A 26,235-nucleotide genomic window follows, 5' to 3' on the forward strand; every position below is an offset into this window, starting at 1 on the left:
GTGTGTGGAAATGAATGGAGTGGTTTAGTTTGTCACAAATATGAAGTAAGTTCCATGCACATACGTTGCCTTCTTCCAGTCGCTACCCTACGCATCTTGGTGACCAATTCAGTCAAAGTGCATCTTACAGGACAAGATGTTTGCACAAGCCAACTGTAAGTACATTTAGCTTTTAGGTAAGCTCCTAACCCCCTCAACTGCTAAGCACAGCTGTTTCTTGAGAACATAAGCAAAACAGTTTAATGAGCTCACATGAGCAGATTTTCAAAGTCTACGTGATGTTTGGCAAAGAAAACACAATTTACTGTATTTTTTTGCCTGAAAACCTCCAGAGTTACAAGCATGAGCCCGGGCAAGGACTGTCACCATCAGTTCTCTTTCCCAAACAGGAGCCCCATCCGTGTCTGTGGTGCCTGCTGCCCCAGCTACTCTTTGGAAACGAGGCTCCATACAGAATTGCCATGAATTTGCTCCCGTGACCAAACTGCACCATACGACTGCAATTTCATTCAGTAACCCTGGCATTCAAAATTAAATGCATTAAAATAAAATAAAAACCATGATTAACAACAAGTGTTTTTTTGTAAGAAGACAAATGACAAAACAGAGAATTAGTCTGGCTAATTACAGCTCTGGCTACCGGCTGCAGGTAATGCAGGAGGAGGCAGAGCATGGCTCAGAGCATCACCTCCGCTGCGCCCAGTCAATGACACTTTACAAAAGCAGAGCAATTTTGCAGAGTGTTGCTATAACAACAGGCGATCACGATAGCTTTCATTAGAAAGCTTCATTTTCTTTAATGATGAACCTCCATTTGAAAAATAACGTAGAGTCACAGTGGTTAAACAGTTTCATCATATCAAGACACAGTTTTTTTCCAGAATGGATGGGAACAAAAGCACTGACGATTTTTACTGACTTGCCTTTGCTGGGGAATGATTTTAGCCATTGCCGGGCAGAATCAATAAACAAGAGATCAGCTTAACTGCCACACAAAACCCGGGCACTGGAACACAACTTCAGTGTTGTGGCCGCATGGACGTTCACGGGAAAAGCAGCATTATACTAGAAGGCGCAATTTTTCTTTCTTTCTTCCTTTTTTTTTTTTTTTTTTTTTTTTTTTTTTATTCTCCACAGCAGCAGTCCCAGCGGAAAGAGCGACTTTTGTTCAGAGCACAGTAGCGAAAGGCTGATAATGGCCTCTAATCTATCCGGCTTCAAACACATGTTCAGCCCTGCTGTGCTGCCTTTGATGTCATTTTAACTAGATTCCCCAATGCCACCTCTGAACTTGGAACATTCCTTCGTTCAATGTACTGTGCCAACTCAACCAGAGGAAGCAAATTCAAAGATAAGCACTTTAATTTTATCCCAACAAAACCTTATTCAATAGATGGGGGAAAAGCAAGGAAAACCAATACCATACTTTTGTTTTCCTTTTGTCAGGTAGCTTGCTTTGAGATATTTTCAATAGATAGAGAAATAATATATATATATATATAAACTTTTTTAGAGCACATCTCCTTTTAAAGTAAAACTTTCCAAACTGTTTTTACTTGTTTCATCATGTGATTTTCTTTCGCACCAGAAAGTTTCGTGCTAAAATGCAGTGTGGGAAACATGGGCATTTCTATCATTTATTTAGTGACAGTGCAGTTGGTTTGCTGTTCTGGCAATGTGGTGGCTTCCTCTCCTCTGCCCCCCAAACCCACCTGCAGGAGCCCCCGATGGGCACAGAGGGTCTGCTGCTGCCTGGCAGTCAGATGCTACCACCAGGCGCCTTCTTTGCTCCTCCACAGAAAGCCTCCAAATTTAACCATTAAGCCTAACAAGTTGGAAAATCATCATCTGGGGTCTTTTAAATTAAAAAGCTGTTTAACTTGTTTAAATAGAGCAGAACTCAAAGTCATTCAGGATCACTGACCATAGGAAAGACAGGAAACAAATCGGCAGAGAAGCCAATATTTTCTACCGATTACTCTTAGCAAAGCACCACTGTCACCGAGAGACCTTTCTCACATCAAGAAGCCCGAAGGGAAATGGCCAGGCATTTTGGCCAAAGGCCAGCCATCTGAGGAATATTTCCTCTGCAAGATTTTGGGGAGCAGCGACCACTATTCTAAACCGTTTCACTCTGGGACACGGCCACTTGAGCTCTGGGTACTCTGACTTGATTTGGGGCGGAAGGGACCCTGGGGCACCATGCTGAGGACCCTGGCTGAGCCATGCCACCGGTGCCTGGGAAGGCAAAGCCCATATCCAGCCGAGGGCAGTCAGGACACGCGATGAGACCCAGCAGAAAGAGTATGAGGTGATGAGACCCAGTGAGAGGAGCACGGTTATTATTCGTTTAGCACAACGCCAGGCTAAGAGACACGACCTCTCATTCACTGTTGTAAGCGCTTGCAGAAATAAAGAGAAGAACCATGCTGACCTAAGGCATTTCTGCACTGGAACTGGAACATCACGGGGCGATTTAATGCGTTTCAGCCTCTGCCTGGTGCCTTCATACCTAGATCTGCCTTCGTTTCCCTCGAGTATCTCTGCTGTGACAAGCCCTCCTGCCCAGCGGCTGCCTCCTTCCCTTAGCAAAGGCGCTGCTGACACCAGGGGTTATCCAAGAGAGGAATCACAGACTGTGTAGCAGCACCTGTGAGTGCTGCCATGTGCCTGAGGCCGGGCTGGCAGCCCCCAGCAGGCAAGTGACTCTGCTGCCCTGGTGGCCATGCACAGCAGCCGGGCTAGTGCTTGCAAGGAGCATGGCACCGGGTCCTCTCCAGGCTGCACCTCCACATGAAACAGCTAAAACAACACAGCTGCTGCTCCCGTTATAAAAACAGTTTTCAGCAGAGGACCAAAGCTGGTTTGCCTACACAGGCAGAGGAATTTGTATGGCACAGGAAGACTGAAAAACAATCAGCAGAGCCTAGGTATTTAAGAGCAATGTTTTTTAAGCTACTTAAAATGAAAACCCCTCCAACAACAGTGACTGATAATATATTCATTACATAAATTGAACGCATTACAATATTTACTTGTGCTAGGAATGACATCCTGTTGAAAACTCGTCTTTAAGGCAAGCGTGCTTGTATTGGGTACCACGGAAATGACTTTTAAAAGCACATATGTGCGCTGGGCACTTTTGAAAATCCTGCCTCTGTCTGTTTGACCTAGCTCAGAGGGCCAGATGGCAAGAATATCATACAGGCTTCTGCTAACGGTTTTCCGTAGTTGGGCTGTGCACGAAACCTCTGGGGAAATTACACTTCCAAAACCTGCTTTGCCACGATCGGTAGAATATCAAAGCTTGGAAGGGAGCTGGCGACAAATGCAGTACATCAAAGAACAAGCAACTGCGCAGTGTGTGGCGCTGATTTGCCTTCTCCCCCAACTTGAGCTGGCTACCAGTGGCAGGCCATGCCTGACACCACGCCGTGCTCTTTGTGCACCGGCACGCTTTCCTCAGTTTCCTGTTAGAGGGCTGGGGCTCTCCTCAATCAGCCTGTGTCTGCATCCTCATTGCCCAGACACAGGCTCCTCTGACGTAGGGTCACAGAGGTTTCCACCTTAGGATCCCAAACCTTTCATGCACTGTCTCTGAGCAGAAGCTAGATTTCTTCATTATGGAGCCTGACTTGTGTATGTAAACAGCATACATAGACAAAAACCTTGCTCATCACCAAATGAGGCTTTTGTTGCCATTTTTCTTAGAGAAAGCCTAAATTCAAAGCACAAGCACCAAGACATGCAAGTCTTGTCAAGCAGCAGGAGTCCCTGCTCTGACGTCGTCTGGTTGTTCTTCATTTCTGCTGCCTTAAGCAATTCTGCAAAAATTCCTTTGAAAGTCAGGAGGCAGATAGGTTCAGCAATACCATGTAAAACTGTAACACAATTTGGTAAAGAAGAGCAAGTATTTAATGCAGACACGGTTTTTGTAAGCCAAAGGTCAAGGCTGTATGTCCAGAATCCTAATTGGGGGATGAATCTGCATGCAGTCAGTTTGAGACGCACAAAAAGAAAGATCACAGGTACACTCCTATGATTTTGAGACTTACTTAAAAGGAACTGCTGAGATTGGGCTAGGTATTAGCAGAAGGCAGTACATATATCAGCAATAATTAAAGTCCTAGAAGCAGCCTGCGGTGGGCACAGAAGGGATAAAATGCCTAAAGGAAAAAGGAGCCAAGAATAAAGAAGGCACAGGATGGTGAAACAAAAATAATTCTGCCTGAGAAAGGGAGACATTATGGCTACTGAAATAAAAATTAGGGGGTTGAGGAACTTGGGTGTAAATGATCACAACTTCTAGCAGGTATAACTATTAGTGCAACCCCATGAGGCCAATGGACCAGTGGAAAAGGAATCACTAAAAGCTTATTAATTTTGAAGAGTTCTTACATCTGTTTCTTCTGATAACAGAGTTATATGACCCCTGCTGGCTTCAGAATACTCCTCCGTATCACCTGATGAGTCTGAAGAATTACAGAAGTATGTGACAAGGCAGCTGGATTGGTATTACACTGACTCCTTAAATTAGCAGTCCTCTACAGTTTTCTGTAGTACCTCCCGTGGTACTTTGACCTGCATCCTCCATTTTGCAACACGGGTATGGTGCGAGGAGCTAGTGCCAGCGGACTCGAGAACTGCTCCTAAACATCTCCGTGCCTCCACAGAGCCAGCAGCAAGCCTGCTTCTGGCTTGCTTAGAGCTATTGCAGCAGATACAGATGTCTCGTTATCCACCAGGGCTTTCAGTTCCAGTGCTGTGAGTTCCACCTCACATCTGCCGGATCCCTCATGCTGCTGTTTGAGGGATCTCAAGCGCACAAGCATGAGTCATGACCTTCGTGCTCTTGGCACAGAGTGCAAGCAAAGGCGTGGTGGCAGATCTGCTGCATGAGCACTGCGAGGGGAAGGGGTCCCTGAGGTCCCTTCATGGTTATCCAGCAGCATGCACGCTGGCACTGCCTGGGCAGGCAGGTGGCCCGCTCTCCTGAGTCTGCAGCCACCTCGCGGATTCACTGGCTCACTGGATGAACCGAAGGATGAACTGGATGAACTGTTGTGTTTTGGTGCGCACCCATTGATGACATTTATGACACAGGCTGGAAAGTTTCTTGAACAAGGTGTGACAGCTCCCGACATTCACACTGAGACTAAACGAGCCTCCTGGAGGGCTTTGTGTTTACAGCACTGCTGTTAATAAATGGTCTCCTAATTCCATAAAACTGTCATTCTTTGCTTAAAGAATCAAAGGCTTCCTGCTCTACAGAAAGACAGTTCACATTTGAACTACTAAAAAACAGACCAAACATTGAATACTTTCTCCCAAATCCTTTTTTTCATCACAGAGAAGCAGCAACAACAAAGTCTCAGCCCATTTTTAATTCCTTTGCAGATCATCTTTAAGAAAGGTATCTCACAGGTGAGATGCACTGCTCTGTCTGTCATGAGGGCAGTAACTAGAAAAAGCAGGAAAAGATTTGGAAGGAGCTTATCAGTACAAGTTACATAAAAATGCAGTGGTCACCAGACCTAACCTAGAAGTGGTGGTTATTATGTGGTGGTAGCTTCCACTTCAGCGTAAGAATATTCTGAATTTACAGAGGCATTTCTTTCATCAAGAGTTGTTCCGTCAGGAGACAGGCTAGTATCCACCCTGCTTTTTGTGATGTTTATTAAGGGAAACGTATTGAAGGGATGGAATGCCAAATAGTGACACTAGAAAAGTTGTCAGCCAAAATCTCTGTGTCATCCCGAGTATCAGCAGAAAGGCCTGGTGTAAAACTGATCCCCTTTTAGGGAATCAAAAGTCTGGCTGTAAAGTACTGTCATTAGCAGTGCACAGATGAATGGCCTCACACTTTGAACTCCAGTTTTGTGATGAATCTCTTAGGCTAACTTAGAGTTGTTGGCTCCCCAGAGCCACAACTATCAGGATTTTCATGTGTTTGTGTTACAGATGTCAAAATTTTGGCAATTTCTTCACAAAGGGGAATGGCAGATGCTGCTTTATTCCTGAAGCATATGGCAAGTGCATTGTCCTCACTCTCTACATCACTAGACTTTTGCAGGTGGATAATGGAATACAGATGGCCTGGATTCCTAGGTACCTTTATGAAGTTTTGTGTTATGTGTCTGGCAGTGAGATGAGAACAGTTGCTCCCTAGAAAGCCTAGTTCTGCAAATAAGAAATGGCCCCAATCCTGAGCAAAGACTAATTTTGGTTGGGAAGGACCTCTGGAGGTCTTTGGTCAGCCCTGCACACAAAGCAGGGCCAACCTTAAAGTCCAAACCACACGGACTTGTGCTGGCAACACTCTTCCAATGACCCCACAACGTCAGTGCAGGTAGACACAGATACACCTCTGAGACATCACCACAGATCTTTCTGAAGCTCAGTGCTGTGCCAAGTACGCGCTATTGTCCTGTGACAGCAGTTTGTATCCAAAGTACTTTAAGGCACGGTGGACAGTTGCAGTGTGAAAGCTGTAGGTTTCTTCTTTATTTTTATTTTAATCACTGAGCAATCTAATAATTAGCTATAAAGTTGGATGCTATAGAGAGTACAGGCCCTTAGGGCTGCATAAGTTAGTGTAGTTCAGCTTGTCCTCACCAGCATGTCTGTCAAGAATGAATGAATCAAATGAACGGGCAAGTCAGATGTTGTCACTGTAGCATAGCCAGGGTGAGCTGAAAGATCAACTTGTTTGCACATTCTCAGCTCCTACTGTTGCACATGGTTTTGAACATGTAGAAACCCCAAAAGTTGGATGATCTATTTAAATGATCACACGAGAAAATTCCTAAGGGTGCATGCATTTGCACACAGAGCTGACACAGCAGGCGGACTCTGCCCAGTAAGTTGTCTCCACTGGGGAAAGCATACCTTGAATTCTCATTTGGTTAGTTTCTTAAGTTTCTCTTAGTTTCTTCAGTGCTAAAAGGACTGATGCATTTGCTTGTCTTACATTAAGGCATGGCAGCAGGTATCTGCTAAACCTGCAGCAGAGGGAGGAGGCTCCCATAGGTATACAGAGCCTAACCATGATGTGGAGGCTCCTCAGTTTCAGTTTTTAAGCAGTTCTGAACCACTAAAGCCACACAGGGATCATTTCAGTTGTGAAGTACTCACACAAGAACATCTGATTAGATGAACTAGCCGAGAACAAATGTACCAGTCTTTACTGTCGTGCTGTGGTATGAACAGGCAGAGAGCTTCCAAACCTGTGGTAACAAACCAATGGGTAGCAAAGCACAGCCTGGCTGGAACGATGATGTAAAAGATCCTACCTGGCCTTCAAGACCCATTCTGCCGCCTCAGCACATGCAGCACACCCAGCTCATCCAGCACAGCCCATGCTGGCACGTGCTTGCAGAAGGATGGCAGCTCTGCAGGACCCTCTGCCAGCTCAGGCTGAATGGCTTCCCAGGTGCTGGGGTTCTTGAGCACACCTTCAGTGGCATCCTATAGCCCAGCTACAGAGATTTAGTCAAATTGTATTGTGTCTTCAAAAGCTTCTCAATCTACTTACTCTTTCTACTACATATACTCAAAGGAAGAATCTGGTATTTCCTTGCAGTTGCTATTACAACGTGCTTTGAAGGAAAAGCTGTTTCCAGACAGGCCCAAGGCACAGGGCAACTAAGGCAGCACTGGAAGTCTGCAGTGAGGACCATGGATGTAAGCCCAAGTCCCCCCAGTTGTAGGTACTGTCCTAATCCAACTTTTCCTTATGATTCACTATACAAAAAGAGGATAATTGAACGCAGAGATACAACTACAGTTGAGTTCTGCCTTAGCTTTGGATAAGAAGTCTGAGGAGCTTCCCGAGCTGTATTCCAGCAAAACAATTACTAGAACTCGTCATGCTGCCTTTTTTTCAGTAATCAGCCACCCAAATACTGTGGTTTGCCGGAACAAGTGGGAACTTTGAAGAGATAAAAGACATGAAAAAGAGCAGTGGTACAAGTCTTGATGGGGTTGTCATCTGATTCATCCTGACAAGGAGGAACCCAAAGATGAAGAGGAATCCAAAGAGAGCTCATGTCTATTTGCACTTGGCAAGCAACACTGCCGGAACTCCTACATCTTTTATTTTAGTTCACTCAAATCGTTTGATGTCACAAATACTCCCAAGAACAGCAAGGCTGCGTTGCCTGCACAGTGACAAAACAACTCAGCTTGACAAGAAAACCAGAATGATCGTGACCTTGTTGAAGTCAGATATTCTGCCCAATACCACCTGTTGCAATGCCACCCTCAGTCTAACACAAAATCAGCACCCCCACTAAAGAAACGGCCACCATTCTCCCATTTATTGCCACAAGAGATTAAGGTTACTTACACGCTGCTGTCTGTCAGCGACATTGTGTCTGCATCACTGGACATGCTCTGCTGCTCGCTGTCGTTGGCACTGGTGGCTGGGGCCAGAGCATATCCCGTGTTGACATAGTAAGGGTTAACAGGCTCTCTCCATGACCCATGCCTGGAAGAAAAATGAAAATGTCAAATTAAAAGGACACAATCTTGACCCTACTCCACCGGGTTCTCTGCATCACTGCGCAGAAGGACTCTGTCTTTGAGCCCCAGCATTGGTGACACACTACAGAATACGCTGTGTTCATATTAAGTTGTATTGATAAAACCATGAATGATTTGACTGGAAGCAAAAGGGAATTCATAAAGATGATATTGTCAGAGTTGAAGAGAGACAGGGAACAAGACTATTATGGCAGAAGTCCAGTTCACATTAGGATTTACTGTGTCCTCTGGTTAACTGCTAGCAGCGACACTTTGTGAGCACTGCAGGACATGTAAAAGCAGTATCGAGATTATTACAGTATCTTTCTTAGTAAAGGCAGGCTTCTTTCCACTCTTCCAACAGTGAGCACAGCCCACCGATTCTATGCTTGCTTTTACATCCCACCTCACCTCCCTCTAACATGTTTGCCAAGGTAGGGAGGTAAGTAAGAAATGGCAGTTGCTTACAATGCCGAACCTGAAGCTGACTTCAAATGTCACACTCGGGTACATCAAACACTTGCAAATTCCCCCAGCAGGGACCATCTCATTGCACCTGCTTTTCCAGTGGCCAACCTGTCCATGAACCTACAGAGGCTACTTCGTACACAATCCCACACGCCTTGTCCTCCAGACAGTTATTCAAGATGCAATCTCTCGTACACATCCAACTCCAGCACACCTCAGCTCAGCCACGCCACACGGGCATCTTGTCACTGCAAGGTGTTTTGAAATCCACCAGAAAGAGGAACAAGCTGAGATGTTCACACCAGCACAGCAACAGGCATCATTTAATTCCCCACTCTCCCTGCCTACCCCCCTGCATGAAGAGCAGACAAACATCAGTTTACGAATTCCTGCGTTGTCCAAGCTCTGTTACCAGCTCTGAAAATCACAGCGATGTTTTATTTCAGATTACCAAGTTCATCTGCGTGATCTTTTGTTTAGTGACTCAGCAACAAGCACCTAGTTGAGGTGGCTCAGAGTGGACCTTGAGCAAACCCTGCCAAGGAGGGCATATCACACAACTTTCGTTTCCTAGTTTTGCCATGAAAAGCCTTTATGCAGTGGTCAAAGTCCTACAGGCAACAAGAAACAGTCCCTGCCATGATGAGTTTACTTTTAGATAGGATAAAACAAACAACAACAACAAAAAAACACCATCAGAAAAACATGTACGGAGTGAAGGTGAGGAAGACACCAGCAAGGGAAAAAGTAGGCAGTTTTGGTATATTTTTTACAGAGTATGAACACAGCACAACCATCACCTTGCTATCACCTACTGGTCTTATCACAACAGCCACAACATGACACGAGCTGGGAACAGCAGACAACTCATTCAAAGTGGAGGTTTTCAGAATGACCTATTAATGCTACGGAATTTGGGATACAAGGACGGAAGTACTACCAAAGTATTTCAGAAGTGACTTAGACAGGGCTACAGCCTTTGGCTAGCACACTGCTCACACAGTTCCTGCTCACCCTGCCCTTCTGCTCCTAGGAACAGAACCAAACCATTTTCCTTGTAATGCAAGGGGTCACGGACACCACCACGTTCACAGGTCACTACGAAAAAACGTATTGTTTTAGGCCCATTATGTGGTCAGTTAGAGGCTATTACCCTCCTATTCTCACAGAGAGAAAACTATTACTTTGCTTGCCACAGAACAACAAAATCTCCAAGCTATTTCTCTGTGGACGACGGAGCTTAGTGTAGCTGCAGAGTAGTGTAAAGAACATCTAAAACGGAGTCACCTGAGGTTTTCCACTGCTGTTTGAGGCACAGGGAGTCTTGTGAGGTTTTGCCAGGCTGGTGCAGGACAGCGTCGGTTGGGTCTGAATGCTAACCTGAACTTGGGACGGCCAGGCATCGTGGACATGTCTGAGCACACAAACTTTCTGTCCCTTTAAATGTGCACTGAAGCAGCCTTATTTCTAACTTCCATCAGACTTCCAAACAGATTTCCAGGGCAAATATTAAAGACAGGAAATAATTTGAACAAGTTCACCCCAAAAAGTAAAGTATAACAAGTGAAAACCTTACCACCACCCATTCGCCAGCTCTCCCCTTACATAATGGCCAGTTCTGAAAATTAAATGAACTCGGTGCTGTGCAACCCTCCTGTCAAATCCGATATGACAGTTGTGTGATGGAGGCGGATAAAACCTCTTAAATTGAGCTGCGAATGATGGATAGGTCAGGCCTTCCCTGCGGGCAAAGAGAAGGAAGCTTTTTGGACAACCCAATTAAAACATAACACCAACTTCTGGTGGACATTTTGCCAGGCTTCTCTGGAAGTGGCATGGATTATTCCAGCACTGTGTTAAGAAAGCTCTATGATATACAAAACAAAATGATCACTTCAAAGGGAAAGAAAACACCTTCAACATCCCCAGATCAGCCCTGCTGCTACAGCAATGCTTTCTGCTGGGATATCAGCGGTACACAAACCCCGTGGTTTTGTTTTGTTTTTTAATTGCTATAACCTATACCTTCCCTTTTGGGAGCAGTGCTTCGTACTGTGCTGGGGCACTGGGAGGCACACGGGGTCCCTGCTGAGCTCCAGGCAGCGCCCTGCCCGTGCGTGGCCGTGCCAGCCCAGTGCTGGGCCCTGCAGACAGTGGGAGCTTTGTAGAAGCCAAGGCATCAGGACCACGAACTGTCCTTTGTGTTTTAAGAGTTCATTGGGCCTGAATCTGGGATGGTTGAAGGAATTCCCGTGGTAGCGGCGACCAGAGGGGTGCCTGGAGGTCCCTCGCCCCTGGGAGCAGCCGGGACGTACGGGCTGTCCTGCAGCACCCAATGGGGCCGTGGGCTCTCCACGGAGAACACAGGAAAGAGTTTGGTCACAACTGTTGTATTTAGCTAAAATTACACACTTAAGCGTGTATACAACAGGGATTACTTCCATGTTAGCTCTGCCTCTAATACATCAATGCAAATGTAAACTTTCAGTAAGCATAAGTACATGGAAAGGGTATAGGATTTCAAAGCAATCATAACAGGTTACATTACTTTTGAGGAATCCATCTGTATTCAATCCTTCTCTTAATGTTCTCTCTCCCTGACAACTCTCTTCAGCTGGCTCGTATCACCATTTGAATGTTTTGTGCTGTGCCTCTGAAGATCGCTTTCAACGTCTATTAGCAGGAAAACATTAAAGGAACATGGAGGCTAACAAAAAACCGGTCACTTCTGATCTGGGAGGGGAGGCTGCTTTAAAAGGGATACAGACACACTCAGAGCGATTTGAAATGTCAGCTAAAAACTTCACATACCGAGCTCAATGTGCTGATAAGGGCAATAAAAGGAAAGGTGAGCGTTTAGTTAGACTTCAAAAAGATTCCTGCAGACTTCCGGAACTCACTTTGGACCAAAAAATTCAATTATTTTTTTTTAGAAATTAACATGTAATGTTTCACACACTGCAGAAATAAAGCACTTCTCTTCTGCAGCTCTCAGTTGCTCAGCCCTCAGAGGAACCACACACGGAACAACTCCAATAAAGCCCACAGTGACCCAGCTCGACCAGCCGCCTCTTCTTTTCGTACAGCTCTCCACTGAACTTTGTTAATTCCGTTAATGCCGACAGGGGCCAAAACAGCTTCACAAAACCAGTAAGCATCTCCTTAGGGTTTCCTTCTACCTGTTCAGAGTTTATTTTACATATTCCCTTGGCTGTACCCCTTTACCTAACAGAATCACAGAGTGGCTTGGGTGAGAAGGGACCTTCAAAGATCATCCAGCCCACCCCCTCCATGGGCAGGGACATCCCGCACTAGACCTGGTTGCTCAAAGCCCCGTCCAGCCTGACGGTGAACTCTTCAAGCACTCAGACCAAGACCAGCACACAGAATTTTGAACGTGAGCACCATCAGATCTTGGAGCTTCGATGTCAGCGAGAATAGAGGCGAGGGCAGGAAGACTGAAGAGGCAGATTACCTGGAGTTCTCCATGCATTGTGAGTCTCTGTGGGCATCGTTTCCCTTCCAGCTCTGGTCTCCCAGTCTCCTTTACACAATTCCAAGCTCACAGCTATTTCAATTTAAATCAAAGATGCAAAGTGCCCATTTTTTTTTTTGCTAAACACACTACTCTTTGCTCTGTTTGAAAAATGTAGGTCCAGCATGCTCTGGGTAAGAACTGCATTACCTTCAGCATCCACAGCGGGAGAAAGATGCAAGCATCCTGTTTGCAAAGCCAAATACCCACGACACAGTTCCCAGCAATGATATTCTAAATCCCATGCCATATTCTGAGCCTTTGGTCCTCAAAGGCTGGGTGAGCTCTTTTTTAAACATGGGAGAAATCCCATTTTCTAGATGGCTTCAGCAATAAGGCAGCTGATGATCATCCAAACTGCATGAGTTGCCTTGGGAAGCTCTGAGCTGTAGGAGAAGCGGGGACGGGGCTGTCCCCCAGAGAAGGACATCCCAAAAGCCATGCCCTGCAGAAACTCAGGATCTCTCCTTCTATGAACATTTCCCATATCCATTAAAAAAGCGACATACTTCCCTCCAAGAAGAAAAAACAAAAAACTTTCAAATTGACCACTTGTTGAGTCTGTGACTGGCGAGAAACACTCAAACACAGCTCTCCTACCTCCTTTATTTACACCTACCAGCAAGTGGGCAACTGTCACATCCTTCATGCAATACCACATTCTGTTATCACAGCCAGTCGATCAAATTAAAAGGTGCACTCGTTAGCTTATGATGTATGAGCTGAAGCATATTTAAATAGCAGGTGCTGACAACAATGACCGAGTGGCAGGGTCACCTTTAAAACAAGAGATTTGAATGGTATCTACAGAGAAGTCTGACTTAATTACATTACTCTACCAACTCAAGAGAAAAGTTGTGGTTTCCAATCCATGGCACCATCTACCACAACCAAGGCTTGCACTGTACTGGGTATACAACTGTTAGAAATGCCCCAAAGCATCCAGTGTTCTCCAGCAGACCATCACTGGTGTGTTTTGGAGCTAAGAATGAAATGTCTATGAAGATGCAACACTAAAAACTTTACTCTTGACTGGATTTAACCTGCACTAAAGACACAAAGCCTAGTCTGGAGGTTAAAACTGGCGATTTAGCTGATAATTTGATTGCAAATCCTCAGGGTTCCTCCACTCAAAACTCTTCCCAATTACCATAGGCAGTCAGATACTGCTGTGCATCTGAACTTCATCATTGCCAATGTCAAGCTAATCACATGTGTTCTAAGCAAGGGCAGCTTCTTCAAAGATGGCATCAATTCTGGACATGTTAATCTGTTCTTTGAGGTATCCAGATGGCTCTCACCAAGAAAGTTCACTTCTAGCTCTGCAGCCTGCGAGCGCAGCAGCCCGAGCACTCTGTAGAGCATTACAAAGAAACCAGATCAAAGTTCTGTCTTATAAAAAAAAAAAAAAAAAAAAAGAAATCTGAAGTTTGAAAAGCAACAGCAGCCTGTCACTTGTAGGCTTAAAGACGACTTCTGCATGCTCCACCTATCAGGGAATTTATGATTACAGTCTGGCTTTTAAAAGCTGATGAAAAAAAAAAAAAAAAAAGACGCTCTTTAGCGCTCCTTGCCTTTGCAAATCTGTATCTTCTTCCACGGTTACTCATCCTCCCACGCCGGAGGAAAAAGGGAAATAAATAAAAACTTAACTAAAAGTACAGATAAGGGCTCCTCGCCTCTTTATTTCTAAGGCATTCGGTTCCATTTTAGGAGCACACTGAGATTATTTTATGGGTAGCTTCAGTAATTATTGCTAAGCATTGAAGCACAACCACAAAACCTAAACCCAAGATCTAACAATCTACGTTTCCAGTTTCTAACTCCTTTGCATCTACCAAGGATATAATGCTTCTCAAGACTAAGGTACAGAAGATGCATTCATTGAAATCAGTAATTTAGATCACAGGATACAGCAGGGTGGGTGAGAAAAACAATTAGATTTTGTGAGAATCTAGGAAGGAGGCTGAAATAAAGGAAAGAATTGATTTGCTTAGTAGGCAAATAAAGACTAAATGGGCTAAATATTTTGGTTGTGCTGCCCTATCACCAACCTAACCTTAAGAAAGGATTTCAGACAACAAGGTGCAACTACAGTGCTCCACAGAAACTGAAGAACAAGCCCCGTGACATTTCATCTGACCATGTTTCTATAGTGTCAGCCCTCCCAGCTTCTTCCTGACAGAGAAAAGCTTATGTACATTCTGTTACCCCAATGTAATTATGTATTCCATCCATTAGTTATCCACCGTAAAACCGTTTTTGCCACACAATAAAGTCAAATCCTTCCTAAAAACAACACAAATCTTCCCTAGAATTAGACTAAAAAGCTCATTTACTTTATAGCGCAATGCACAAGAAATTAATTAAAACAAAAGAAAAAATATGGACAACACCATGTCTCACACCAATTAACAGGCTGCTTGGATCATACTCCTGGAATAAAGGAAAAGTAGCAGAATATTTTGTTCCGTATCTAGCAATAACAGGTATCTGCTCAGACTCATTGCAACATGTTAGCCTGAATTTTCGTCATAACGTAGCTTTTTAAAGAAAATTATGAGATTATTAGTATCAATTCTTTTCCATTATGAAAGGTTGACATTAAATAGGGAAATTCTCTATAAGGTACACAGGATTTTTGCCTGCATTAATTGTGATTTGACAAGGGCCTTACTTATTTGGAGCAGCCTGAGTCCATCAGTCATTCAAAAGGCTCTATAGTGACCTGAGAAGCTACTAAAACCAGGGCACAACAGGTTTCCCGTGTGCATTCTGAACAGCCAGGGCATATTGCTCCCACTCATAAGCTGCACTCGCCTCTATCCATTGCATGTTGGACAATATCCCATAGGAGAAATCCTATTTTTAATATTTTATTGGAAAGAATCCAGCTCATGCAAGGATGTGGTGAACATCAACACATGTTGCCAGAAAAAAGTTGTCTTCGTAACTAAGTTTGTGACTGATATTAAACTGGATCCTGAAGGCAGTGAGCAGAACTCGAAGCTGAGGAACAAACCCTCCTGACACCCCCAGAACACAGAGGGCCTGCCCAGGATGACAGGCGTGAGGGGAAACATCGGGACAGAAGCACCAGTGCACTGTGAGGTCTCATTTTGCATTAAAATAAATACAAGTAGTTTCAAATCCCAGGGCCTTGCAGTGTGCACAGGAGCTTGGGATCCCATCAGGGGATGGAAGCTGGACAGGAATCCGCACTCCCAATGTGCTCCAACTGCCCAAGAGCCTGGGTGGGCACCATCCCAAAGGAAAAAAACAAAAACAACAAAATGCAAAATGAGTGGGGGTGAGGGCATGCTCTGACCATGAAAATGTGCTTCCCAGAGGCCACAGGGCTTGCTGACTTGGACACGGGCACGCAGGATGATAAGGCAGCCTCCTTTCCACCTGCTTAAACCGAGAACTGGCGAAAAATTCGGCCCCAGGTGGATAGGTGAACCCGTTAGCAAAGCAGAACTGCCAGACATCCAAAGCCCTCCGCACCACGCCAAGCAAGCAAGCACCCGTCCCTTCTTCCCAGCCTGGCTGCAGCTGAGGATGCTTCCTTGGCAGATGAAACACGCAGCCGAAAGCATCTCCCGGATTTCCAGACACCCACACAGTGCAGCTCCACCCCAGAGCATCCCCCTCGCCTGCTCTGCGAGCTCAGCAAGGGCCTTCATGAGGCAAATTACTTCCAAATGCCTGCCTCTGAGGCGCGGGGAAACGAAGAAACACAGGTTTGTACCTGGCTCTGCTCGTAACCTAAAGAAGGCAGCAACTCCACTTTTAAAACACCACTGCCTGCAAACTATCAAATTAATCCCGGGATTTCAACAGCTTTTCTTCATTATTTTTCATCTCAACCAAACCACAAATTTACTTAATGACTAAACCAGGCGAGCGAGTACTTTGTTTTCCAGGCAGCGGGAACCTTCCTAACGGGATCCAGGTTTTCGGCAAGCGTGTCGGCCCGGTGTCACGCGAGGCAGAGGGTACATCTATGGGTACATCTGTGGGGTGTGCTGGCCCTGATGGCACCACCAAAGCCACCAGCACGGCAGCCGGGGTCGGCCCTGCCAGGCGGCAGCAGCGCGCAGCACGCGCTGGGCTGGGTGAGGCAGCGCCTCAAGTCGGAGTCAGGGCCCAGGCAGGAGGAATACAATAAGAACAGTGTGTTCCAGGAACGACCGAATAAAGAAGAGAGCATGCTTTTGGCGAGCGGGATTCAGCGCTATAATTCCGTCTGCCGCTTTTCTTCCCTGTCTGAAGCAACATTGTTTGTCCACGCTTCTCTGAAATGGAAAGTATTTCCTCCTCCCGGCTCGTTCCAAAGAAAGATCTGAGGAGGCCTGGTATAACCAGGCATAACCGGGGCTTCTCCAGCGCCTCAGCTACTCCTTGCCAAAGTTTCTGCTCAACAAGAAAGGGCTTACAAGATAAATTACGAGCAGATTTCTCTGCAAGCTCATTAACTGAAAACCAGGGCTGTAGGATGAGTAAGTTTTTGGACGGGAACAGAACATCCAGCTTTGGCCGGTGACTGCAGCGTGTCTCCTTCCCTCCTAGGCACCCACAGAGCCTCTTGAGCTTTCAACATGGGACGGGGCAGGTATGTGCCTGCAGATCTGGGGACCACACGGGAATTACAGAGCCTTTGGATTCAAAGGGCAAGTCAGTCACAGCTCAGCTCTTCCTTATGTTGCTGAAGCTTTTCAGGAGGGCATAAAATCCAGAAATGCAATCTGTGCTCCATATTGCTTTCAGGGATACATTTCCTGATACTGAAATCAAAACAGCAGCGCTGCTGATGGCTGAAATGAAAGGGCAAGATATGCAAATCAGGCCGGCTCCATTTGATAGAGACTAGTTAAACTTTGACATTAAACTGCTTGTTTGTATTGCTGGGCCACTTAACACGGGCTGAGCTGGACAGCCACAGACTTACTGGCTCCACTTAAATCTTCACCGGAACTATCAAATGAAACTCAATAATCATTACCAATGTTGCCCACAAGCTTGGTATTTTAATGAAAGTGCAAATTTGGGTGTTAAAAGAAGCAGGTTGATGTCATACTTTGAACATCTATGAGGCCTGTGACTTAACCCCTCAAAAGGTTTGAGCCCCGAGAGCTTTGATGGAGGCCTACCGATGATGAGGTGCACAGGACTACTGCGGATCTCCTAGTAATGACCCTGCATAAAACCCAACTTTTTTTCACTGAATAAGGTCTGCCACACCAATGCCCATGAAGCAGAGAGGTCTGCCTCCAAGTGCAGTCAATCACTTGCACCTTAACTCCTGAAGAAAGGAACCAAGCATTCCACCGGCTGAACAAGAACCTCTGAGGTGACCAAACTGCATCCCCAGCTGGTAACAACACCAGAAACATGGAGGGTTGGCAAGACCTGGCAGAGATATAGCTGAGTGTCCGAGTTTTTTAAAGTCTCCCAGAGGGGAGATTCAGCTGTTTAGAAACATCCTAATCTTACCTCTCCGTATACATTAAAGGTCAAGAAGTGGGATCAGATATTGGCAGCATAAATAAAAAACCAGCTCAGTAGAGCACAAGACCCTTCACAAAGACATTTCATACCTTCACATCAGCGATTCCTGCAAAGGCTTATCTAACTTCACTTCAGATTAGGGAGTGCAGGTAAGTTTAAACCAAGAGACCATTAGATCAGGGCAGGGAAGAAGACCTTCCATAGGAGGCTTTTGCCTCCATGCAGTGCTTTAGCACCAGCAGGAGTTGTACACATCAGCTGACCGCCACCATGACAGATGAGCAGGTCTCAGAAGTACAGCACCACGAAACAGCTGCTCCAGTAGTTCTCTGGAGGCTCACAATTCCCCAAACGGGGTCGTTAAAGGATACTTGTTGGATCGCATTAACAAACAGCAAGCTGTAGCAACAGCAGAATACTGGCAAGCTGCAAAAAAGCTTTTAAACTTCCTCTGTCATTTACTACTCAGCTCTGAAGAGATGTCAGCATCAGAGTAAACATATAAATCATAACTCAGTCTCCTGGTCTCTACTGGGAGCCAATAATCTGACGTTCCCTTCTCCACTTGCGCTGACCTGGCAGACGTACTGCAGCGGCTGGGTGGATATGAGCTTTTGGCCAGGTCCATCACGGAGCGACAGCAGTGACAGGTCCCCAGGGGAACTGCAGTAGCGACAACCAGAAGGCATGAAACACACAGAAACCGGTCTAAGGGAGACAGAGACCGTTAAAAAGGATCTTGCCATTTTGATGCATACTTTTCTTTTTTAAGAATTTAGCAGATTAACAGCAAATAACTTCCTCCTGTGCCCCAGAAAATACAGAGGGAAGTTAGTCTTGTGAGAGTGTTACTGAATCTTCCTTTTAACACTAATGCAACTGTTTTAGACGCAGAGTGAAGTCTTCATTCACAGTCCTACTCTGCAACAGTCACCTAACTTTGCATCCCCAGCAAGACCTGGAACCCAAATCATCCACTGCTGCATCAGGATCACAGGAGGTCACATTTTAAAACGATTTTTGAAGTCAGAAGACTCAGTTTCTACTTTCTTGTAGCTGTACTTTTGCAAAGAGATCTAAATTCAACGGCTGACTGGCAAACCAAAGAATGCAGCAATAAGAAAGATTGAGATCGGCAGCATCTGAAGCACATGTCAGTTAGCAATGCTGATTAACTGCATGTACCTTGAACGTAACTAGAAGGACCCTTTTAGGCACACTCAGCTCCCAGACATGACAATATTTCCAGAGGTTTTATTAAATAGCTCAGGGTGCAAGAATCTTCTGCTAAAGAATGAAGGGAAGGGAAGGAGCAGGGGCAGAGAGTGACCGAGAAGGAATGGTGGAGACGAAGCACTGTAGACTGACCGCAGCCCCCATTCTCCCATTCCCCTGCACCGCTCAGGGGGAGGAGGTGGAAGAGGGTGGATGGGGGGAAGGTGTTTTTGGTTTCTTTCCTTTATTTCTCACTTTTCTAGCTTGTTAGCAATAGGCAATAAATCTTACTATCTCCCTATTCTGCATCTGTTTTGCCCACCACGATAATTGCTGAGCGATCTCCCCATCCTTATCTCCACCTCTGAGCCCTTTGCATCGTATTTTCTCCCCTTTCCCTTTGAGGAGGGGGAGTGAGAGAGCAGCCGTGGTGGAACTCAGCTGCCCACCCGAGTAAAACCACCACACTGTTAAAGCACTGCTCAGAGAAGTCCTGTGTTTGTTTTTTCTTGGTGCACTTTACAGCAAGTGAAACTTCACTTTAAGAACTATGCTGGGGTTTGTTGTTATTTTTGCCTTATAGAATTCTTCTGTTTTGGTTCTCGTCCATTAGAAGAGGCAGATATATGAGCTTTTACCTTTATTACACAAATTCCACAGTATCTTTTCATCTGGTATGCATTATTGTGGGGATATATATGAAGTACCATGTCCATTTAAAGTGCTGTAAAAGAGCTGTTTGAACTCTCATTCCATTCCTACGTATCTTTATACAATTAAAACCAGTTGACAGTTCCATTTAGGAGAAATAAGTGACAATGCAAGCAATGTGCTTTTGTTCTAAATAAACTAGCCACTGTCCAGATAAAAGCCAGCTGTTTTTTTTTTTTGTTTTGTTTTGTTTTTGTTTTTTTTTTTAAACTCAATTTCTTAAAGATACAAGGCTAGGTGATCAAACTCTATGAACTTCTGATCTCTCTTTACCTCCTCCAGAATTCCTGAGTACAACCTATTTGCTGACACTCAGCCAAATTAAAGAGAGGAAGGAGGCTCCAAAGACACGGTGATAATTAGTGAAAATGGGAAGGTTCGGAAAGACTAAGTGCTATGAATAATGACATGGCTGTGGCTGGATCTCAGCCGTGACAGGCAGCAGAAAATCTGCATGGAGAAGATACATTACAATGGCCACAAATGCAAAAAAAAAAAAAAAAAAAAAAAAAAAAAAAGTTTCAATTTTAGCTGATACCTTCACAGACACTGCAGTGAACACACATGCATTGCAAAAGCCAGGTTTTGGGGGCTCCAGTGCCAAGACCTGGTACAGTTCTGCATTTTGGATGGCTGCCCCAAACCACCTGCAGTTGATGGGATGTGTTGCTGCTCCCGTTCGTTGCTCTTCAATGGAATCGGAGCCCAGAGCAACGCAGCACAAGTAACACCACCGGTCTGAACCACTGCTATGCACTGAAGTCGTCGTCTCAGCTGCCCTAGCTGGAAATGAAGTTCTGTGGACGAAGGAAAAGAAAAGTCTGTTTTCTGTGGAGGGCCCAGAATGTGAGAGCTGTGAAACACCGGAGCTCATCTGCGTGACAAATAGTCCAGCTGTTACAAAACGCGTGTGTGTGATACTACTCACGCAGGATTTCATTGCCCAAGCAGGTATTACAAAAATGCCTCATTAGTTTAAAGGCTTCCTTCCCCTGAAGATAACAGGGCAAAACAACCTACAGTTTTGAAAAAAAAATGTTTTCTGCTCTTGTACTCATGTATCATGCTACCGATTACTGATCCTGAACTACCTCTGCAGAACTTAACCTGCCCTTGGCCCAGGGTAAATGGACTGATACACTTCTTTTTCCCTCTCTTTTTTTTAATTTATCTAGCATCCATCACCCAAATCTTATACTGAGTGCAGCATAATTCACTCTGCTGGAGATTACTCCATGGTACTTTTCACAAGTGAATCTTGTATTTAATATTTGTGATGTTAGTCTGGAGAAAGGAGAAGCTATTATCCTCAAGTATTAAAAGCTAACTGCAATGCTGAAATAGACAAAATTTTCTCAGAATTTGGATGCTTAATTTGAAATGCTCTGGGCCTAATAATCAGCATTTTTGTAAGACTTCAGCCATACATGTGCATGCTCAGCACGTCTGAGCTGGGGTCTTAAGCTGAGCATAGAAAAACTACAGCATGTGCTGCAGGGATGATCCTAGGGAGATTTGACTTACAGGATGTCTCTGGCAGAAACCAGCAGGGAAACACCTGGGTTTTTCTGCTTGTATCTTCTGCCTCTTTCTGCTTTTTAGTGATGGCAAGAGGGAATGCAGATGCCTGGTACACCTTCCTTCCTACCTGCTCTCTGTTTCTTCCCCCAGCACCACTATCCATCCCATGCACTGAACTAAGCAAGAAACCAAAAGAAAAAGAGTCACTGATCACAAGCATCAATAAGTAGCTACAAAAGTAGAAACAGCTATGAAATTCCCTGTGACAGCACCATCAGTCTTACAGCATCTGTGTCTTCAAGGAGCATTCCCAGCATGTCTCTCCTGGTTAGTTTTATGGGTTCAGTAATACGGTTAAGATCACAGCCCTCAGAGGCAAACAAGGTTTCTCTCCTCTACCCTGCAATTCATTTGCACACAAGATATTTCCACCCTGTTATCAAAATTGGCTGAGATTAACAGGTTAAAACTCCTTATGATACGGACAAAGTGAAAGGCATGCAGACCAAGCATACCAGGTAAGCAGTGTTTCCCTCCTACATAACAGGGTTGAGCTAAGGCTGAACCCTTAGCTACAGCACCTGAAAGCTCCTGGGAGCATCAGAAAACTCCCTCCTGGTTTCAACACCCCCTGCAGCCTCCTCCCTTGGGAGCTCCCCGGATCACCTGCTCGCTGCTGGAGGATCTCACTCTCCTTACCTCCTCCCCTTTCTTTGCCCCAAATGCCTATTTTTTTTTTTTTTTTTTTCCCCAGAGTGCATTTTCTAGAGGATTAGAGAAGAGAGCTGGCTCACCTAAAGATGAGCACCCAGGACTCCAAAATTAGGAGCAGCAGCAACAGGAATTGCAGTTTTCAGCCTCCGAAGTCTGAGCCACTATTATCTCTGAGTGAATGTGCTTCTCAGAGAATCTGGCTGCCAAACTGTAACCATCTACAGCAGAACTTGTGCAATTTTCAGAAGCTTACAGTTTAGCCAGATTTGGGTGGATTCTCACATGGATAGCAAAAGGTACGTTCAAACTGCCACCACCAATCCCATCCCCAGCAATCTGCTTGCCAAATGATACACCCCTGCTTCAAAGCAGGAAAGTTGGAAGGTTATCAATGGAAAGTAAATTGTCAGACTCTGACATGAGCAAAACAATGTAATTTCCTCCCCCTCTGTTTTTGCTGAAATTTGCCAAAATAATTCAGCCTTAGGCAGAATCTCAGTGTGGAAGAATACCAAACAACCCAGTCTGATAAAGATATGAGCAACTACAACAAAGCTTTATATAATGGGAAATGTTAGGCAACCATGCCTGCAGCCATCGCCGCCAGCTCCGCCTGTATAGTAAGGGAGCAATATTTTAACATTGCTATTAACCCCCCCACAAAACTACCAGCAAGCCTGCAACGTGATTCATAATACCCTTGGCATAAATTTTGATCGCAAAGTTGATGAAAGCAGCCGGCCCCAAACCTGTGTGCGAAAAACGCAGATGAATTAAACAAAACGTGCAGGAGCTTGTGACATCAATGTCTGAGCCTGTGCCCTTGCGTTTACAGCTGTGAGACTCCCTTGCATGACATGATGCGACAGCAGAGAGGCTTGGCTTCGACTTCTGCTGACAGTACCTTGTCACATCCAGGGCAAGAGAACAATACTTGCCAGTGGTTCTTATTATAGGCCTGATCTTTCTGAACTATGTATACATCCACGATGCACAATTCACGCCTTGAATAAGTGAGCAAATAGATAGTCATCTGCTTTGCGTGTGAGCGCTTGCTAACACAGCAACTGCTCAATGCTCATCATCTTCTCTGCTCAAGACAATAACAGATGTCTGGCACGCTGAAGACATGCGTTTGTCGCACAGCTTTAAGCAAATACTAAATGAATTTATCAGTTCCACTGCTGGTGACTTACAGGCCCTCCACGTGCAGGATCACAGCTGCTTACCTGCCTGGGGGGTCGCCTGCTGGAGGGGCAGGCTCTCTTACCGCAGCGTTTGACCTCTGGATCTTCAACTCCACAACTCCTCTCTGTTGCACCACTGGAAGTCTACCTTGGCCCAGGTGTGGGATCAGAATAATTAATCAGGCTGCTTCTCCAGCAGCAAGAAAGCGGCGTTCCCAAGCAACTAGTTCTTGATAAAACCTGCCTAATACCCGCCAGGGTTTTTTCTCTGGGAAAAGTTAAGGAATTGGTTGGGACAAAGAAATACCTGCACATGTCCTTGACTGCAGCCAACCCTAGAAGATCAGGAGGCTGTGCCTGTCAGGGGCAGCTACCCCTGAGATCAGGGAAAAGAATCTTCATTTACTGATGGAAAAGCAGGGGTATGTAAAAGCATTTTAGGGATTTTATTATGTATTACTGCAAACAGAGGAGATGCAGGGCCATGACAGCTCCCAGGACCCCGGTCAGGAAGACTCAGGCCTCATTTTTGGGAAGAATGCCAGTGCTGAGGAAGACTTCTGCAGAGGGACAAACCTCTGGACATCGAACTTTACTGAAAACATGGTAAGAAACCAGACAGGGAATATAGCCCCTGAAAGGCATCTGAGAGAGGAGATGTCTCTGTCAGTGATGAGGAGGACCAGGACACCAGGTTTGTGATCCAAACAGCAGGGGAGGAGTGAAGTGACTTCTTTTCAGGGGAAAGTTGATACTGGCTGGGAAATTCAAAGAATCCCTTGTCTCTCACTCTCTTGACTACTGAAGAATGAATTTGCTGCAAAAGGATGGGTTGGGGATAATCAGACCCTCCAGATCTTTTCTGATCCTGATCAATGCCGCTTTCTGAAGGGAGCAGCACCAATAGAACAAGGCCACCCACCTGGCAGAAAGTCAGCCATGGGGAGCTGGAGGAACAGGGGTTCAAACAGAAGTCTAAAACATGTGGAACATTTAGTTCTAGAGCAAGAAAAGATTTTGACCCAGTTTCAGATTTTAGGTCCATCTCCTAAACAAAAGCAGCTGAAGTTTAAATGAGCCAATTCTGCAGACCATTACGCTGCTGTTACACAATTCCTTCTAATCCCTGAAGTGGGGAGGATGTGCCAATGCCAACCCAGGCACATCTTTGTCATTTCAGCTGGACTTCCAGCCTTTCCTCTGAAGATTTCCTTCTGTTAAACCATTCCTGATGAATGCCAAACACTAAAAATCTCCCCAAATATTTATTGTAATTTCTCCGGCTACACTACCACAAGTGCCTAAATTCCCCTTCTCGGTCAGAGAGCTATCTAGACCAGAGGTCTCCAAATCTTGCAGCCTCATAAACATTACAAAGGCTCATGAGCCCCTACGAGCAGCAAGGGAGAGATTGTTCGTGCCACAAAAGGAACAAAAATGACCAGCCATCCCCTGCTGGCTATTCTCCTCCCCTGAGAACTTGGTCTAATCCCCTCCACCCTGCAGCCCCTAAAAGACAATGTGCCAAGGAAGGGGAGTAACTGCTGTGCATACTTATTCCCCCCTCTCAGCATCGGTTCCTGGAGGATCACTGCCAGCCAGCTGTAGGAGCAGCTCCCTCTGCGCGGCCGTGCCAAAGCAGAAGGCTTTTCATCCCTTTTCATCCCTTCCTCTCGCAGACTGCCCAAAGAAACCACCAGGCTGGTTGTACCTCTCCCAGGTTCAGGTGTCAGCAGAGCTCTTCCCACCACCTCTCTGCATCTCCAAAAGCCCGGCAGACAGAAGGGACGTGGAGCAGACGCAGCTCCTGCAGCCGAGCCAGCCACGGAGGCAACTCGCGCTCATCCAAACATCTGGGGGAGAAGGCAGAGGATGCAGCGCTAGGAGCACGTTTACACTTCTCTCCCAACGCTGAATTTGCCAACACAGCACCCTTTGGGTGACGAGGTACACAAGCTCGTTGACAAGCCATGCGGGGAGCAAGAGCTCACAGCACCAAGAGAAAGGAGGGAGGCAAGCCAGGAACACCGGGTTACGGCAGCGCTCAAAGCCACTCCTGCGCACTCAGGCCCTCAGTGCCAGGGTCAGCCCTGGAAGCGCTGCCGTCTCTAAAAGAAGCCACAATTGAGAAGGTAACATTATAAACCTATAAAATGCGGTTTTACTGCTGCTGACTAGCTGGGACACGCAGAACATGTGTTGCAGGGAACATTGCATGATTTTATTAGCAAGCACAAAGCCATTCATGCGGAGTGGCCCAAATGGGGTGGGCTGAATTAAGAGAACAATAGCAGTTCATCAGATGGCCCTTCCTTTCACATGTGTCTTCAACTTACCATGCTAACAAATATTTAACGCAGCTTGGAAGTGTATTTTCATCTGAAGAGCCTCACGTTATTAACACGTTAGATTAAAATCAAAATAATTGACGATGTAACATGCTCCTGATGCTGTTCATTAAATGACTAAATCAAAAACAGCAGCAGCCAGCCAGCCTCCTCCTCTTTTTGGAAACTCACTCGCGATCAAGTGACTATTTGCCTGGTTTAGCCCGAGCCAGCGCTCTGCAGCTCTGCTGAAGCTAAGCTGGATGGTCCTGCAGCACGACGCGCTGCCTTGCTGCCCAGGCGTGAGTCATGGGAGAGCTGTGGACCCCTTGAGCTGGTCAGGGGAAGATGTGCTGAGATCCAGACCAATCCGAAAGGAAACAAACACGTTGCGTCAGAGCTTAATGCTAACCACGTTTCAAATTTGATCACGGATTCCAGTTCCCCAAATAACAAAACAATAGACACCAAAGAGGAAAAGTGGAAACTGCTGCTTGGGGAAACTTGCCACAACACGCTGGCT

General features: G+C 45.6%; 1 protein-coding gene across 6 annotated transcripts in view; it reads right to left on the reverse strand.

The window, feature by feature from the left end:
* The window catches only part of AXIN1 (axin 1), a 79,175-nt gene that overhangs the window by 29,565 nt on the left and 23,375 nt on the right, over positions 1-26,235 (reverse strand). For all 6 annotated transcript variants that reach the window (XM_082772237.1, XM_082772241.1, XM_082772236.1 and 3 more), the window contains one exon: positions 8,348-8,488. In XM_082772237.1, coding sequence (XP_082628363.1) covers positions 8,348-8,488 — 141 coding nt within the window. The remainder of the gene's footprint in view (positions 1-8,347; positions 8,489-26,235) is intronic.

The sequence above is a fragment of the Aythya marila genome, assembly GCF_965140915.1.
Source record: "Aythya marila genome assembly, chromosome: 15".
In the NCBI taxonomy this organism is placed as follows: domain Eukaryota; kingdom Metazoa; phylum Chordata; class Aves; order Anseriformes; family Anatidae; genus Aythya; species Aythya marila.